General features: G+C 40.1%; 1 protein-coding gene across 2 annotated transcripts in view; it reads left to right on the forward strand.

Annotated features, from left to right (window-relative positions):
• The window catches only part of tbc1d14 (TBC1 domain family, member 14), an 82,810-nt gene that overhangs the window by 26,260 nt on the left and 43,019 nt on the right, over positions 1–13,531 (forward strand). For both annotated transcript variants that reach the window (XM_038268501.1, XM_038268502.1), the window contains one exon: positions 3,585–3,708. In XM_038268501.1, the coding sequence (XP_038124429.1) occupies positions 3,585–3,708 (124 nt within the window). The remainder of the gene's footprint in view (positions 1–3,584; positions 3,709–13,531) is intronic.

Here is a 13,531-nt window from a genome sequence, read left to right on the forward strand (position 1 = left end):
AGTGTCAGAAATGGATAACAAAACTGCTATTTTCAATGACTACTTATTTTTGTCCAGCTTTAACATCGGTATCGATATCGGTTATCGGCTACATGAGTTTTAAAATATCGGCATATCGGATATCTGCCAAAATCCCAATATCGTGCATCCCTAGACTTTATTCACTCGTGTAAAGTCGGGCTCCACTCGGGAGAATTCGGAAATATATCGGTTGGAACAGCCGCTTCCTACGACTTTAATTACAGTAGTAGCCATTCAAAATTTCCCCACTTCCCTTGATGGGTCCTTAGCTGGTCCCCAACAGTTCCTGTTTAAACATCAGTCTTTGTACTAAAATGTTCTTTCTGTCATGATTTGTGAACATTATAGGAATAGTACACCCAAAACATGATTAGCCTTCATTTTCTACTCACCCCCATGCTGAACAACACTCTGGAGTACTTTTTTGATATCTCAAATGCATTTGGAGATCCGGGAGGCTTCTTGCTGTCTGCTGACATTCAAATAATGGAGGTCTATGGCGCCCGAGACGGAAAGGTCCATAAAAGTCCACAAAAAACGTGTCAATATTCCTCCATACTGCTCGTCCAATGTATTCCAAGTGTCCTGAGTGGGTAGGATCCAGAATTTACTCGAAACGAAGTTATTTAGAATGTTTTTAGAGCATAAACAGTAGTGTACAGGTGCTGGTCATAAAATTAGAATATCATGAAAAAGTAGATTGATTTCAGTAATTCCATTTAAAAAGTGAAACTTGTATATTATATTCATACATTACATACAAACTCATATATTTCAGATGTTTATTTTGTTTAATTTTGATGATTACAAATGACAACAAATGAAAATCTCAAATTCATCATATCAGAAAATTAGAATATTGTGAAAAGGTTCAAAATTGATGGCCCCTGGTGCCACACTCTAATCAGCTAATTAACTCAAACCACCTGCAAAAGCCTTTAAATGGTCTTTCAGTCTAGTTCTATAGGCTACACAATCATGGGGAAGACTGCTGACTTGACAGTTGTCCAAAAGACGACCATCGACACCTTGCACAAGGAGGGCAAGACACAAAAGGTCATCGCTAAAGAGGCTGGCTGTTCACAGAGCTCAGTGTCCAAGCACATTAATAGAGAGGCGAAGGGAAGGAAAAGATGTGGTCGAAAAAACTGTACAAGCAAGAGAGATAACCGCACCCTGGAGAGGATTGTGAAACAAAACCCCTTCAAAAATGTGGGGGAGATTCACAAAGAGTGGACTGCAGCTGGAGTGAGTGCTTCAAGAACCACCACACACAGACGTATGAAAGACATGGGTTTCTGCTGTCGCATTCCTTGTGTCAAGCCACTCTTGAACCACAGACAGCGTCAGAAGCGTCTAAAGAGAAACAGGACTGGACTGCTGGTGAGTGGTCCAAAGTCATGTTCTCTGATGAAAGTAAATTTTGCATTTCCTTTGGAAATCAAGGTCCCAGAGTCTGGAGGAAAAGAAGAGAGGCACTTCATCCACGTTGCTTGAAGTCCAGTGTAAAGTTTCCACAGTCAGTGATGGTTTGGGGTGCCATTTCATCTGCTGGTGTTGGTCCATTGTGTTTTCTGAGGTCCAGGGTCAACGCAGCCACATACCAGGAAGTTTTAGAGCACTTCATGCGTCCTGCAGCTGACCAACTTTTTGGAGATGCAGATTTCATTTTCCAACAGGACTTGGCACCTGCACACAGTGCCAAAGCTACCAGTACCTGGTTGAAGGACCATGGTATCCCTGTTCTTAATTGGCCAGCAAACTCTCCTGACCTTAACCCCATAGAAAATCTATGGGGTATTGTGAAGAAGAAGATGCAATACACGAGACCCAACAATTCAGAAGAGCTAAAAGCCACTATTAGAGCAACCTGGGCTATCAAAACACCTGAGCAGTGCCACAGACTGATCGACTCCATGCCACGCCGCATTGCTGCAGTAATACAGGCCAAAGGAGGCCCAACTAAATACTGAGTGCTGTACATGCTCATACTTTTCATGTTCATACTTTTCAGTTGGCCAACATTTCTATAAATCCTTTGTTTTTATTGGTCTTCAGTAATATTCTAATTTTCTGATATGATGAATTTGAGATTTTCATTTGTTGTCATTTGTAATCATCAAAATTAAACAAAATAAACATCTGAAATATATGAGTTTGTATGTAATGTATGAATATAATATACAAGTTTCACTTTTTAAATGGAATTACTGAAATCAATCTACTTTTTCATGATATTCTAATTTTATGACCAGCACCTGTATAGGATTTCCTGAAAGCGCGCGCCTGCGAGTTCATGACGCTACGGAAGCCGGCAGACCAAACCAGATGAAAGTGCGCATTCAGCTCAGCAAAGAACTCATGCTCTTCCTCAACACTGAAGTCCTCAGACATTTTTCTTTCGTTGTTTCTTTCTTTGCACAGGTAAACGGTACATTTCTTCTTCTACGCTTGCATTATTGGCAGAGCAGACGCTGAATGCGCACTTTCATCTGGTTTGGTCTGCCGGCTTCCGTAGCGTCATGAATGCGCAGGTGCGCGCTTTCAGGAAATCCTATACACTACTGTTTATGCTCTAAAAACATTCTAAATGACTTCGTTTCGAGTAAATTCTGGACGCTACCCACTCAGGACACTTGGAATACATTGGACGAGCAGTATGGAGGAATATTGACACGTTTTTTGTGGACTTTTATGGACCTTTCTGCCTCGGGCGCCATAGACCTCCATTATTTGAATGTCAGCAGACAGCAAGAAGCCTCCCAGATCTCCAGATGCATTTGAGATATCAAAAAAGTACTCCAGGGTGTTGTTCAGCATGGGGGTGAGTAGAAAATGAAGGCTAATCATGTTTTGGGTGTACTATTCCTTTAAGATCTAAAGAGAAGCATCGTCTCCTGGTCAGACCCTGTAATCCAGTGTAAGGGTGGAGTCCGAGTAAAGAAACATGCACGCCCAGGAGAAGGCCAGTGGATGGAAGTTGGAGGGGATTTTGCTGGGAGCTGTAGGGAAGTTGGCCAGGACATCCTATGAAGATTAGTTTGTTCGGTGACCCTTAAACCATCTTAATTAACCAGCCTAAAGGTTCTAAAGATATTTAGATATAAAACACCCTAACTGGTCTTATTGTGTCATAAACTAAAGAGTGTAAACTGTTTTAAAACATTGAAGCTGATTCCTTCGGTCTGTATTTCCTCGCAGGCTGGATCGATTATCCTGTATTAATTATAGAGCCTCTATGTGAGCCAGCTGCTAAGCTGAATAAGATCCCAAAATGAGATCTGCAGAGCAAACAGAAGTCATTGTTAGGAGCTTCTAAGCCATTATTTTCCCTGTCAGATTATATCATGCGTATTATTTGAGCGTGTTCAGAATCTATTGAAGCTTTTAATTGATCGGCTCCTGCAGCTGCTTGTCTGTTTGTGAATGGTGTGACTGAACAATGCCGTGGAAACGGTTCGGCTACCTTTTTCATACAGAGGTTTGCTTCTTCCTCTCTGTTCATGCTGTTGGATGCTGACCCTTCTCACTAATTCACTTTCTCGATCCCTTCTTTATCTCAGGAACCTGTTTGCCAAGAAGGTGAAAGAAAGTCGACCGCCGGAGCAAAAAGATCCTGGTTGGAAGCTGTTTGGGAAGGTCCCACCGAGAGAAGGCGCCGTAAAGGACCCCAGGAAGATCCAAAAGGTCAGAAATGGAGGTTTTAATGATGACTAAAATATACTGAGGCTTCATCAGAACTTTGGAACCTATGAGAAGGTTAAAATATGGAAAACTGGTCAGAGAAGAAACATCTCTGAACCAGTCTAAAATGTTGCAGTGAAAAAAAAAAAAACTACTTCCTTTTCTGCTAGACATGCTTGAGAGATTTCTTTGCTTCAGCAAACCTGATTTAAGACTATAAACCCCCTCCCTCATCTGTTTGTTAGCTTGTTCTAAAGAGCTCTGTAATAAAAGCATAAAGTTAGAGCAAGTATCAGAAAATCCATATCATGGAGGATTAGCAGAGCTGATTCGACCCTTAAATCCTGCTCTGGAAAAAACATCCTCTATACCTTTCAGATGATCCTTTGTTGATATCGGACTGGTTGATATTATGCTGCTTTCAGACCGGAAGCGCTGAAAGCATCAAAAAAGCGTCTGCTGCTTCATTTTTGAGCTTGTCCACATTAAGCTCAGACGCGCCTCAGAGCATCTTTAATTCTCCTGAAGCGCGTCCAGTAAAGTGTGTCCAGATGCGTCCGATGCTTCTGTTTCTCCTGCGTTCAATGGCAGAGAGCAGCTTTGCTATATTTGCTGTGATCAGTGGGTTAAAAAGTAGTTTTAATGTTTTCAAGTGAAAAAATCCACCTGAAAACATGGTCAGTGCAGTCAGTTCATCCAGGCTATGATCCTGCCTTCAAATATTAATTTGCTGCAGTGTTGCCAACTCCTCAGTAAGGAAAGTAGCTATTGGCTGTGCTAGAAGTCGCTAAATGACGTCAGCGCCTAATTTGCATAATCTGCCACAGGAAGTGATGTGCATGTTATTGATGCTGTGGGAGAAAAAATGTTGTTACAGAAAGACAAAAAGTGAGTAAAAACACTATAAAATAGTGTTTTTACTCACTTTACTAAACAATATATAGAGCTACTTTTTTCAGGGTTTGATTCCCTCTTTTCTTTATTTTTGACTGTACAGTTTAGACTGAGACCTAATGATTCTCACCAGCAGATCAATGTTAATCTTAGAGAGGAAAACACAATGGACAAGGTGATTAAGTGGCTGACTGTGGCTGTGTGAATCAAATGCTGTTATTTATTTAAGATAAAATATTTCAAATTCAGTTATTTATTTTAGACCAAATAACATTTTACATTTACATCCCGCTCGCTCCCGCCTTGAATGTAAGTCAGGGCGGAGCGGCACCGCGTGATCGATTTGCGCGCTTCATTTGCAGTCTGGACGCTGAGGGTAAACATCCTGCGGCTCTGACTGCAGCGCTGAGAGGGACTCCTGCGGGAGCGGGAGAACGGGGTTGGGACGGGGGAGGCGCCCCACGGCAGCAGCTACCGCTGGAAGACAAGAGTAGGAACGATACATGCTTTCACGTAAGAGTCTCCAAAAGCCGCCAGTGACACCGTAAAAAGTCGCCAGATTTGTCGCTAGTCGCTTTTTTGAAAAATAGTCGCTGGAGGGGTCTGAAAAGTCGCTAAATATAGCGACTAAGGCTACGTTCACACTGCAGGCCTTAATGCTCAATTCCGATTTTTTTTGTGAAATCGGATTTTTTTGCGTGTCCGTTCACACTTTCAAGTATATGCGACTTGTATGTGATCTACTGTGTGAACTGAAAGCGTTCAACCGAAGTGTCCCGCATGCGCACTCGAGGACGCGATGACGTCACATGTAGCAAGCGTCCTCAGTGTTTGCGGAAGTAAACATGACTCGTAATACCGCAGCGTATATTGCGTTCTTTAAGTTCTTCTCCAACAGGAGCAGGCACATTACGAACGAAATCTTTTTAAGAAGATCAAAAAGAAAGAGAGCCAGGTTCCGGTAAGACCCTTCGAGTTTGATCTGAATCGAGCTATCTTTCCAAATATGAATTAAGTCAGCAACCTCACTTTCTCTCCATTGACTGCTCTCTGTGTTATCTTCCGCCATGGTTGTTAGTTTTTCCCGCCTCCGCTTAGTAGGACGCAGATTAGTAACGTTTAGTAACATTTGTCAAGTATCAATGACGTGTAGGTCGGATGAATGCGACCTGGCCGTACAGACACAGGTCGCATTTAAAAAGATCAGATACGTATCGGATTCAGGACCACATATCCAAGTGGCCTGGGTCGCATTTGAAAAAATCCGATCTGTGTCGTTCAGACTGTCATAACAAGATCTGATACAGGTCACATATGGGCAAAAAAATCGGAATTGGTTCACTTCAGGCTGCAGTGTGAACGTAGCCAAAGTCGCTGAGTTGGCAACACTGATTTGCTGTCGGAGACGCTCCAAGCCCCGTACGCCGGCGGTGCTCTGTCACTGGGAATCCCCTTCAACATCAGCATCTGTCCCGGTCACCTCTTGGGGATTTTTCGCTGCTTTTCGCTGAGGCTGGAATGCGGTTTTCACCGGGCACCAAGATAATAAAAGCGAACATGTTTTGCCGGCAGAATTTGACATTTTAAGTTAATTTAGGCATTAATGAACTGTTTCAGAGGAGTGATCATAGCGCTCTGCATTGCACTGCTGTGTCTGACTCACTGTCAGCTCTCACATCAGCTTCTGATTGGTTGATGTGGCGTGATGTGCAGCTGCTGCTGCTGCTTTTGAAGCGCTTCAGTCCTCAGATGCTCATGAGGCACTGCTTTGATGCATCAAGATGCGCTGCTTCTGCTGCTCTAGATTGGACCTTTTGATGCTCCTTGAGCATCAACCATAGACTTGCATGTAATGCTACGTTCACACCTAAAGCAGCAGGAGCTGCAAAAACGCGCATGCTGCTTCATTTTTGATGCTTGTACTAGTTTAGTTCTGACGCGCGGCTGAAGCATCTTTGCTGCTCCAGCTGTGCGGTGGAAAAGTGGGTCTGATGCGCGTTTGGAAACTAATTTAAATAATACAGTAAAAATTAGGCGGATGCGTTTAACGGAGAGTTTAAATAGATGCTTGTTTTTCTCCTCCTTCAACATTTCATACCCATGTAGAGTTTTTCATTTTTTCTACAAACTTCAGCCGTCATCACACCTTTGGGATAATTGAGTTAGAAAACTTAAATTAGCCCGTTTTATCTCTATTAGAAATCCACTGATATGTTATTTTATTTTTAATCCTAAACAAATACAGATTATTATGACACCAGTTAAACTGATCTCTGATATTTACTTACTTATTTTAAATATTCTAGTGATTCTTTATCTTAGCAAATCAGTAAATTAACATTTCTTTGTTCACAACCATTTGAAAAGAAGAAAAAAAACAAAATTTTTCAAGAATTTTAAATGAATTATAAATGGCCAAAATGTGGAAAAATAGGCAAGATACTTGCAAATACATTAAATATATATAAAAAAAAAATTATCTTATATTTTATTATATATTTTTTTAATTATTGCTGTAAATTGGTTATTCTTTTAGTGTTTTTGTTCAGTTTTACTCTGTTACATAGCTCTAGCTTTTGATTAAATTACTTATGGTTAATGCAATTAATCGTTTTATTGCTACAATCAAAGAAAACATTAAAAATTGAGAGAGTGGTGATTTCAAAGCTTGGCTGCTGAATAAATTAATGAATCTGGGAATCCAATCATATATCTTCTGATGCTGTACTAGGAAATGTTTTAATGAGGTCCTGCCAAAGTCAGCCTATCTCTAAAAAGCATTCCTTTCATTTTTATCACCTGTAGGAGCGTCAGTGAATAAAGCTCTTCATATTATGATCCCTCGTTTTCCCAGAATAGACTTTTATAATGCAGAAAAGAACTTTCTAAAAATCAAAGCTTTAATTTAAGTATAAAACCATGAAAAGCTACGTCGCTGCGTGTTTATATTCTGTCCTCCTAGGAGAGGAAATCCTTCCCTAACCCAACAATAGACTGTTTGCTTTCTGCTCATTTGCTTTGCTTTGTTTGTTTAGGCCTCAGAAAGAACACGGCCTTCCTTGTTTCGAGAGAAGCAGAGATTTAAAAGAGAAAATTAGTTTTTTATTTTACAGTAGAGTTCAGAAAGGATGTTAATTTCACTCCTTTGTGTGAATTTGATTTAAGAGTTTTAGTCTCATTTAGCTGCTTCATATGTCTGCATATAAACCAGCAGCAGGCTTGCATCTCCTTCCTTTGGTGGCGTCAGGATTTTATGTGGCGCTTGTGAACATGACGACTCATCACAAAGCGGACGGCTCAGCATTTTTGCCGCACGTAGAGATAAAAGGGAATAGATCTCAAGTTCTCACCCACCCATTAAAACCCAGCTGAGCTATAAGGCTGTTATATATTAACCCTGTCCACTTAAATGAGCACGTTGTGTCTCTGAGCAGAAGGAACCCCCATTATAAACACTGACGGCTAAATTTAGGATTCCACGTGTTTAGAGCAAACAAGAACCAGGGCTTTGTTTCAAACCTGCTGAGCGTTAACACGCTACGGAGCTCACTGTCATGAAGGGAGGAAGATCAGGTCAGGGATGTTCAAAAGCTCAGGAAAATACTCGGTTCCTGCAAGAACATTTTTCTTTTCAATGCAAACGTATTTCTGGTTCTGAGAAAAGGAAAATAATTAGAGGAAAACTAACTGGTAGAGAGAACAGTATGGAGCATGTTAAGGATTTTTACCACTTGCCTATTGGGCAAGTGACTTTCACATTTTCATTTGCCCAGAAACAATTTTTACTTGCCCAGTATAATGTTTGATAAATATAGTTCCTAATATTCATTTTTGTATATATATCAATGAGACATGTTTGTTTTTTAAATGTTTTTTGTAATTCAGTATTTTTTAAGTTTCCAGGTTCCTGGTGTGTATCTGCATGCGTCAAAAAAACTTGACAGGTTAAAAACTTACACTACTACTACTCACCAATCTAACATGTTTAGCTCTATAACATTTAAATGCACCTCTCAAATGTCTAAGAGAAAAAAATTTAATGAACATTTTTTTAATGTATGACCTGCATCACTGTACAGAAGACTGCCATATGAAAGAAATATTTACACTGTGCGCATTAAATTATTTTCCTAATCCCAGACTGATCATTTTTAATCTAGCGTGTATTATAGTATAGATTAAATTAATCATCCAGCTGCTGCTCTGCAGAATTCTCTCCCCAAGAGCTGAATCACGCCATCTGGCGGAAAATCACGCGAGAATGTGTACAAAAATGGCGCCGGCAACGCTTGTGGGTCGTTTTCATTAAAGCTACAGTGTGTAATAATTACAGGGATATAAAGTCAGAAATTTAATATATTATACATAACTATGTTATTTATCATCACCTATGAGCTCAGCCTTTTAACCATAATATTTGCGTTGCCTTAGAATTCGTTATTTATAATTACATAGGAGCGGGTCTCGCAGCCATGGAGGCTGACATCTTTGCGCTACGGCAGCGCAGAGGCAACAAACTAGCGATTGCGAGATCTCCCATGACGCTCAAAAATAACTACGGCAAGTTGAGAGAGATGAACTGAGACGGTACTGAACAGTAGATGGCAGTATTATGCCTGAGAAGCGTTTAGTCTGCCTGAAACCAAAGAAGAAGAAGAAGAAGCAGGTATACTGCGCCTCAGTAACAAGAAAGGTGAACAAGGCGGCAGGCGCGAGTGACTTTGCAAACTGTTTGGCACTGTGTGGCCAAACATCAGACGAATGGAGGATCATTCCTACTCTGTATCACAACGAAAAGCGGCGGACACCGAACCCCCGTCATCTAAGAAGCGGAAACACGACGAGAATAAACGCAAGCGTGACAAGAAACGGCAAAAAACACGGATCAACATTGGCACGGCATTTACACGATGGAAGTCACTGATGGAGGAAAAAGGTTTTCAAAGTGACGCTCAAGTTGCCAGTTTTCTCTTGGACAGGTAATTAATCCTATACACACAATTGTCTAATATCACTGCAGTTTTTGGAGTACAGGATGCTCAGACCTGTCTAAAACAATAACATGCTGCGGCGTGATGATGCTGTTCCTCTCCAGTATACTTATTCAGCAACGTCCCTGACGTTTCATAGGTAATGATTCAGTAATTTTCTGTAAAATGATTTTCTGGATATATACCTCGGTTACTTCTCTCCGGCTCCTTTGGAGATCTTCAAGCCTTTCCTCCTCTGCTCTCACCCCGCTGGCTCCCCGCTCTCGCCTGGCCCTAGCTGCACGGCCTCCCTGCCCTCGCCCTCGTCCTCTCCCTCTTCCTCGCGTTGTAACCCCCGTGCCACCAAAATGACTTAGACTCTGTAAACGGGGAATATATATTCTTCCAGCGAACACAATCTCGCTGTTAAACTAATGACTACAATTACTTCGTCTGTTTATATCACCATGCAAAGCAGCTCACCAAAACGTCACAACGATGTAGAAAAAATAACGGGTATATTTATTATCTTAAGTCTACATGAAATCTATACCCTACTCAGACTAATGAAATACTATCTGTAAAATTATCTATGTAAACAAACCTCATCACTTGAGAAGGTAGGTGATGTGGACGTCGTGGAAGAAATTTTGTCCCGTAACGCTCGCCGTACTGTTGGGGGGGAGAAGCGGTGGGGGGGAGATGTTCATGTTGCTGCGGTCTGCAGTCTGACCGCTAGATGTCGCTGAAAATTACACACTGTAGCTTTAAATGTAGGTGATTTTAAAGTAATTTTTAGTCATAAATATATATTTTTTTGCAATCATTGCACTTGCCCGGCGGGCAAATGCATTGAAATTTGTGCTCTCCCAACAATAAAAACTACTTGCCCCGGGAGATCGGGCGATGGTTAACATCGCGCCCTGTGGAGGATCCAAACTGACACTGAAACAAACAAATAAAAATAGGCATTTTAAAAATAAATCCTAAATTAACATGGAAATGGAAAAAAAAAAAAAGAAAGTCGATAAAATCATAAAGTAAGACATTTTTAATAAACACAAAGTAGCATACACTTACATCTTTTTTTTTATTTCAAATTTCAAGTTATTGGTTTATTTAGAGGGAAGTTTATATATTTCTGCTTTAAATTTGGTCATTTTCAGTTCTCTATAAATTCAGCTTTTCTGTATAGATAAATAAAACATCTTTAGTGTTTGGTACAGGTATTAACAGATATATTTTTTTTAAGCCGATAATTATTTTACACTTAATCTAAGCTATCCCTGATACACACTACAGATTTTTTTTCTGACATTGCTTTCTGCTCCTATCATGAAAATGACGACAATAAGAAATGTTACACAAATCTCAGTTAAAACATAATGAAACATTTATTAACCATTTTTTTCCCCCCAGTGTCCTGAAATGTGGCAATAAGAATAACTGTTTTGATGCCAAAAAGAGACCAACAGATTTTACTTTCACCAGTGGAGCAGTATGGCAATTGCCATACTGCTACACTTGTTTCATGCATATAAATTGCTTTATTATAATTATGTAGGGAGTTTTACAGTTTATATGGACACAACAATGTCAATAGAACAGAACAAGAAAAACAGAAGAAGAAAAAGAGAAAAGATGAAAGAAAGAGGAGATGGAAAGGAGACAATGACAAAACCGGGTGGGTACCTCATTTTAAGGGGCTGACCTATTTCTGTTTGCTGAAGCGAAGTCAGACTCCTGTCGTCATACTGTCCTATCAGGTAAGCTAAAATCAGCTAGCGTTAGCTTATATCGTACAGTTGACTATTTATTGCTATTAGTCAGGAGTTTTTCATTTAAAATTCTTTAGTTGTTTGAGTTTTTGCTAGGGCTGGGCTATATAGAAAAAAAGCTTATCGATAAAAAAAAATGCATATTGATCGATATCGATAATTATTGAAAAGATTTGAAACCATATTTTATGTGCAGCTCTGCCTGGACTTTTTATAATATTGCTAAATTATTTAATTTTAATAAAGAACACAAACACAGACTTCGAATTAAATATTTAACCAACTTTTTTAACCATAACAGAATTGTTTTAAGGAAAAATAACTTAAGAGACCTGAGTTATGTTATTAAATACTGACAAAGAATAAACTAAAGTGACCAGAAAAGTGACCAAAATAAATATAACAAATAAATAAATGGACCCCCCCCGCCGCCCCCGTTTCCTGCTTTAACCTGAGTTATTACTCTGAAGTTTCTGGCCCCTCAGCATTTTTATCTCAACTGTTAGAACAACGTGGGAAACTGCCCAGAACTGAAAATATATATATATTTTCCCGAAATTCCCGAAGATTCCTCGGAGGCGATGCAGATGCGCGCCGGGGCCTACACAGCTCGTACTCCTGCGGCTGTGAGCGGCTGAGATGATAAAAAAAAGTTGGTTGTGTTATCAGACTTCGTTTTCCAGATGACTGTGGTTTGTTTTTTGTCCGACTTTCCATGACCGAAATACTGCCAGACTGCCGAACTACAAAAACCTTTCTTTGGAACAATTTCCTCTGCCTCTCCTTGCTGCACAGCTTCATGTGCTCTGTGTTGTGGTTTGAGAGGGCGGCGCTTTGTGACGGCGTGCCTGGGTCCGCGATTGTGATTGGTTGGGAGGAAGCAGTGACTAGCATAAACCTACATGCTAGGCTACAATGAGAAGGAAGGAAAATTGCTTTTATTTATCGAACTTTTATCGACGCTCTTTTTTTCTATTCCGCCACACGTCTATCGATCGATATATATCGTTATTGAATTATCGCCCAGCCCTAGTTTTAGCTTAGATTTATTTCTGAAATGTTATTTCTCATACACCGTACGATTTTCTTTTTTTTTTTTTTTTTTCTTTTGCCCTTATTGGGCCGATTCTCCAGCCGTGCAAGAATTTTTTCGATCGGGGTGACTTTCAGCTTCGTGGTGCGTCCTGCATTGTGTATTATACAGGGAGTAACGAGGGGCGATCAGCCTCTCAAGACCACCTCCTGATCAGGAATCGTAAGGTCTGGAGAAAATCAAACATGTTTGAAATTCACTCGGCCGTCGTGAGGTGGCCGTGGACAAATCCTGCTGTTGAAGCGATTTACCAGAACATTGAGCACTGCACATGTGCAAACAAGGGAGTTCTTCTTCTACTTCCAGATTGAGGAGTCCGACCAGCGCCATCTCTCTGGGCTGAGTCCGATGTTTGGTTTTTAGACGTACAGTGTGAGCAGGGACATCGCATCAGAGCGTTGGGCCGCACAGTGTGAGAACATACATCGTGACCTTTGAACTTTTAAACCCTGTGGTTTCGTCATACAGTTTGAGATGTAGCTTTTGTAGCCAGATGGAACAATTGAAAATATCGCACAGTCTATGCCCGGCTTTAGTTTTCTAAACCTTTTGATTGCATTTAATTTCTATATTTCTATTAACCGTTTATAGGGCAACTTAGCGTTTGATCCCTTACAAATGGAGTCCCTCCGGTCCCTCAGTGAGGTCTAGAAGAACAAGATCTATATCCAGCCATTCAGCAAATACTGCTACATGACTGCATGTCTGATTTTAGCTTTTGTCCAATTAGATGAGCCCTTGAATGATACATTACCTACTGTAAAATAATTTGGAAAAAAAACAGTAAAACGCTAATTCAAAACTTAAAAAGTTAATAAGCCTAGTTAATGATTATATTTATAAACAAAAAAATATAAGTGTCAGTATCAACATTAATGGCTCTACTAAAAAAATGTTCCTTTCACTCAGCGTTTTTCATGAATTTCTTATAGAAGCATTTTTGTGATTTTTCTTAATGTGTTCGGATAAGTTGTTGCTTCTTATTACATTGACATTAACATATCCATATTTTTTGAATGTTACAGGTAATAAGGTCTTGATCTGGATTCCAATAACAGTATTTGCTTGAAATTTTGATTTCGCTGAGTGAC

This window comes from Cyprinodon tularosa, unplaced genomic scaffold (assembly GCF_016077235.1).
Source record: "Cyprinodon tularosa strain WSP-4 unplaced genomic scaffold, ASM1607723v1 ctg70, whole genome shotgun sequence".
Taxonomy (NCBI): domain Eukaryota; kingdom Metazoa; phylum Chordata; class Actinopteri; order Cyprinodontiformes; family Cyprinodontidae; genus Cyprinodon; species Cyprinodon tularosa.